This window comes from Egretta garzetta, unplaced genomic scaffold (assembly GCF_000687185.1).
Source record: "Egretta garzetta isolate BGI_Z169 unplaced genomic scaffold, ASM68718v1 scaffold226, whole genome shotgun sequence".
Lineage (NCBI taxonomy): Eukaryota > Metazoa > Chordata > Aves > Pelecaniformes > Ardeidae > Egretta > Egretta garzetta.
This window is the reverse complement of record NW_009260021.1, coordinates 259,291-264,578: the sequence shown is the minus strand read 5'-3', so window position 1 is coordinate 264,578 and position 5,288 is coordinate 259,291. Positions and strand designations below refer to the sequence as shown.

Here is a 5,288-nt window from a genome sequence, read left to right as displayed (position 1 = left end):
CCTGCTGAAAACAGGCGAGCTTTGCCTTGGTTGTGCATCCTGCAGGATGAGACTCTTGCTCTGGTCAGTTCTGAGAAGAGCAGAGGGGTCCGTCTCAGAGCAGGGGTCCACTTACACCCTTAACCTGTCTCCCACCGTGACCAGCACAAGGTCAAAAATCCAGCACATGCTGTTAACCGCAAGAACATGGGTGCAGCTTCTGGTTCAGAAAGTTCCTAATCTGCAGGTTGCCAGAGGGTGGGAAGGTGTAAGCACAGAAAGATCTCCCTAAACATGTCCTATTCTTACATACTTCCTCGGGTCACTGCTGGAGACAGGATCTGGGCTAGACAGGCCTCTGGGCTGACCTACTACAGCCATTCTTGTACCACAGAAAGAGCACATAAATCTCGCAGGAGGCGGTTAGGAAATGACTTTCTCCAGTTCACACACCCCCATGGGAAAACTGTTTGCTAATCCCCAACAGCTCGATGGCTGGAGCTCAGCCCAGGACGTGGGAGGTGTGCGTCCCTGCACAAGGACCGATGATTTTCAAGCCCTCGTGCTGGTGGCACTGGTGTTTCTCGCTGGGGACACGATTGCTTCTCTCCCGCACGGCATGAGAGCTTGCAGCTCCAGGTCCCACAAGCTCCCTGTGCCCAGTGCAGGAAACGCTGCAAGATCTCCTCCTGCCAAGGCATTACTGGTCTTTAGACGGACACGCTCCCACAGTGAGGTGACACACAGGGAACAGGTTCAGCTCTGGGCTGATGGTTACCCTGAAATGCCTTTCCACACCATCCTGATGCAGGACAGGAAGGCGCTGAAGGATATGACGCAGAGCTATCCAGCTCATTGCCTCTTTGGAAGAAGAGAATGGGGGCCACAGAGAGAGAGACCGTAAAGGCTGCTTGCAGAAATTACTCGATGGTTTGCCACCCATTAGGGGAGAGTGGGAAAGGAAGGGTCACTGAGAAAGCCAGTGCGGCTGCTCGGGGTTAGGCAAGACCAGAGTGAAACGGGCAGCAAAGGCAGATTTCCAGGAGCATCCCCATGCTCTGCAGGAGCTCTCTGCCTCTCAAGAGTCAGGCTGGCTTTTGCCAGAGCATGAAGGGGAAGGGGAACAGGAGGAAAAAAAACTAGCGCAGGCAGGATCGATCTTTTCTACTCCCTTGGTGGTGGTAGGACCCCCATTTCCCTGGGGCTCTCCACCCAGTTCCACAGCTCCCTTCATCATGCAGACAAAGTGATTTCAGATTAAACTCCTGCAGAAGCCCAAGGCAGCCCCCAGCCTCAGCGTGTCGAGGAGACAGACAGACAGACAGACACACACACACACACACACCACACCCCCTGCCAAAGCCAAGCCAGTACATCAACTGGGAGCATACCTGGGTAATCGCAGTGATGGATTCTCCTTTTCTCCAGCTCAGGGTTGTTGCGTCTGTTGTATTTGGGGGGCTGCATGACAATGGGCCCTTGGGAGAGGGTCCCAAGGCCATTGGGGACTGGGGGGACCTGGGATGACTGGACCAACTTCAGTCCAAAAGTGGCTTCATAGGATGGTGGGGGAGAGATGGTGTTGATGAGCTCGGGTTGATTCTCTGGGCTGCCAGGCTGTGAGTTGGGGGGTGAAGGGGGCAGGTTCACCCCTGGAACAGTGTAGAACTGCCCTGAGATATTGAAGTTTCCCTGTCCCTGGGAGACATGTGGATACTGCTTAACTGGCCCTCCTGGCTGGACAGGTCTGTGGACCACACTGGACATGGTGTTACCTGTGGACATGGTGACACCACTGAGACTGTTGATGGCTGTGGTGCTGTTGGAGGAGGATGTCAGAGTGGTCATCTCAGCGCTTCCGTTGCCAAGAGGCATCTGGTAAAGCTGGGATTGCTGCGGATTGGTGGATAAGGGGATCTCAGAGGGCATCTCCTGCTTGATGAAGATGTTGTTCACCGCCACTGACTGGGGCATGCTGAAGACACTGGTGAAGTCGGGCAAGGTCTGGGTGGAGCCGGAGGCAGAAGAGCAGGGCTGGGCAAAGCTGGTGCCAGGCTCCGTTTTGATCTGCGGGAACGGCGTCATGGGTTTGGGTGGCCGGTAAAGTCCAGTGCGCAAGTGCGTCGTGTCCGGCAGAATCACATTGATGTTCACGCTGTAAGGCGTAGAAGAGGGCTTCTCTGTGGAGAAGAACTCATCCACCACTGAGGCACTCTCCCGGCGGTACTTCTTGTCTGGTATCATTGGGATGGGTGGCACCTCATTTGAGAGGTACTTATCCATTTCGGATCGTGCCTATGGCAAAAAACACAGATGAGAGAACTTGTGAAGACTGACCTTGACACACTGGCGGTGGGAGTCCAACATTCCACAAGTACTTAAGCTAGCAGGAAATCGGGAGAGCAGCAAGAGCAGCCCAGGATTTGCAGGCTGAGGCAATTTAGCTTCCGCCTCTGACTCAGCCACAGACTCCCCAGGACTGAATCACTGTCCTCTGTCCCACTTCCCTCCTACCTGTCTGCACGGATAACAAAGGGTAAGCTCGGCAGAGGATGCAGTTATGAGAGAAATATAGCCTGATAAAGAAGAGCCAAGCTTCAGTTACAAAGCTTTGGTCACACAAACCAGAGAATTAACACTAGAAATGGGATGAAATCAAAAACTCTGCTCCGGTCAGCCTCGTGCTTTGGGCACGTTGGATCTGCAGCCCACCTTAGACATTCTGACTCTGGTCTCCTTCAAACTCAACAGCCTGAGATATATTGCATTTTATTCTAGGACAATAGCTTTAGTTAACTGAGAATATCCTAGGGTGGTATCTTAATTAATTGAGAATAATTTGGGCTATAGCCCTAGAAATCTAAGTGATGTTGCCACTAATTTAGCGGGCTGTGAGCCTAAAATGGAAACTGCCAGGCATGCTATCCCCGTTTTGTCTTGGTAAAGTGACTCAGCCCTCACCTAACCTTTGGTTTAGTTCTAGTTTTGTGGAGCTGTTCTTACAAGCCTGGGTCCTCCAAGTTAACAGGACCTCTAGCTCAGACAATCACCGCCTACCAGGTTTCTTCCCCTCCTGGTTCATGTCTGATGCGGCATCCCACTGGATCCAGGCCCAATAATTCAGCAACCTGATGGAGCAATCCGCTAGGAAATTCATCCCCTGGCGTTTGATGACTCAAGCTCTGCTCTTTGTGGTTAAAGATACCAGTGCTAATGCTCTTCTATAAAGCTACAGCCTTTAATTATGTGGTTATCCATGTGTCAAGCTCATTGCAAAGCCCTCGTAGCCTCATTCATATGTAGAGGAGCTGGCAAAACCACCAGGTTTCCCTGGCAGAGCCTAGAGTGCGCTTCAGGAGAGCAAGCTGATCTCGCCCCACACCCTGCACGCTTGAGCCGAGGGTTTTACAGCTCTGAACTATGTCACTGGAGTGCAATAGGCCAAAGTCATCCCTGCCGCAACTTCACTGCTCTTAACAAAGCTGGACGGGACCCAAGAGACTTCCTCGCCCTTTCCAGCGAAACGTATCACCTGTGCTTCCAGCTAATTCAAAGAGCCTTTGCACCTCTGCGAGCCATACTGGCAACGCATGGGTAAGCTGGCTTCTACCCAAATACAGGTACATGCCACAAATACACGGGTAGAAGGCTCACAGCAGCTGGGACCTGGAGGCACTACGCTGCGCTGGAACCGAGCACACTGCACTGGGACTGTTTTTTCTACGCTGTGCTCACTGCACTGGTGTGCATACGCAGTGTGCTGTAAATCCTATCCCTCCTCGTTGAATGTGCAGGCCCCAAAAAGTCCCCGCCCTCATTAGAGGAAGCTACGTGTTGGTGCTACAAGCTCGCTTTGTGTCTCATCCTCACCTAACTGCCTCTGCTCAAGGCAGCGCTGCCTCCAGCAACACCCCCTCCATGCTCCAGAGAGGAAAGCCTTGCTCAGGCATACCCTAAAGGCAAGGCATCAGCGGGAGGCAGGGAGGAGAATCAGAGATCCTCAACTCAGTCCTCGCAGACTGGTCCGAAACCCCCATTTCCTCTCTGCTTCCCCCTACAGTGTCCAGCTTGGCTTCCTGCCTGAGGGAGAACCACGCCAAAGCTTTGGAGCCAAACTCTGTGTGCTCCTGCCCTGCGCACCCAGACTGGCATATTATGGTTACCCTTGGGAGTCAGCTTGCTCTAGGTAGTACCAGAGGCTCCGAATGCCATACATACCTGAGCAATGAAATGACCCACTTGCCAGGAGTGGGGGCAGGGGGAAGGTGTTGGATGCCTTTTACTTCTACATTCTCAGCCAGAGTCCCCCCACCCTGTCTCCTGCCTACACCCCTGTTCGGTGTGTCTCAGCTTCCGTTGCTCTCATAACCACCCTTACTTGCAGAGCAAAGCCTTCCTGTCCTTTTGTTAAAGCCACTTGTGATTCAAGCAGCCCCAGGGCCCTGGGGAAAGGGGGTGTTTAGGGGGCAGCTGGTCATCAGAGCAAAAGCGATGGGCTTCCACTGGGCAGGCAAGGAAACCAGTCCTGCCCGTAGCTGCCTGCGTGGAGAACTGGGACGGTGAGGGCCCCGCCCCATTGGAATCCAGACTGCCATAATGCTGTTGATTGTGCCACAGTTGTCCCTCAAAACCCTGAGGGCCCCAGCGTCCTTCAAAGAGAGAGAAAGGGGCACTTTGCTTGTTTGTGGTCCAGAAACGCCTAGCAACCCTACTCTGCTCTGGCAGGACTCGTGCTGGGTGCTGACACCAAACACCAAGCCACTTCCCTAAGCACCTCCCAACCAATGCTCTGTCCAGGAGTCTGACTCCTCGGCCCAGGGTCAGCACAACTGGGATGACTAAGTGCTGGCATGGCTGGGTGGGATCCAACTCAAGTCTCCTGAGCGCAGGCGTCTCCATCTGGCTGTCCCTCACAGCTCCTTTCACAGCCGGTGGGGATCCAGTTAACGGAGGCATGAGAGACACGGAGGAGACAGCTACCCGGGCGGCTTGCACTGATGGAGACACCGCGAGCGGGAGGCACACGCCCTGGCTGGCGGCAGGGGCGAAGGAGGGAGCGGAGGTGCCGCCATATCCTCGCCAGCAGACCTGAGCGGCCTGCACCGGGACTGGGGGGCAAGCCCCAGCTCCACCTCTCAGGGGCTTTAGCGGTACCTCTCCCCAACGGGGGGGCAGGAGCACGCAGCGGGAGGAGTGAGGAAAGGGCTTCACCTCGAGAATGAGCGGCGGCATCCGCTGTTCCATCCTCATAGGGTGCAGCTGTGGGGCAGACAGGGCTGGGTTAGCAGGGCGGCCTCCCCCGGGGCCCG

General features: G+C 54.6%; 1 protein-coding gene across 1 annotated transcript in view; it reads right to left on the bottom strand.

Annotated features, from left to right (window-relative positions):
• Positions 1–5,288, bottom strand: part of LOC104127969 (Krueppel-like factor 5) — a 26,884-nt gene that overhangs the window by 5,172 nt on the left and 16,424 nt on the right. Inside the window, exons 2-3 of the mRNA XM_035896159.1 lie at positions 5,191–5,238; positions 1,371–2,274 (exon numbers count right to left, since the gene is read on the bottom strand). Coding sequence (XP_035752052.1) covers positions 1,371–2,274; positions 5,191–5,238 — 952 coding nt within the window. The remainder of the gene's footprint in view (positions 1–1,370; positions 2,275–5,190; positions 5,239–5,288) is intronic.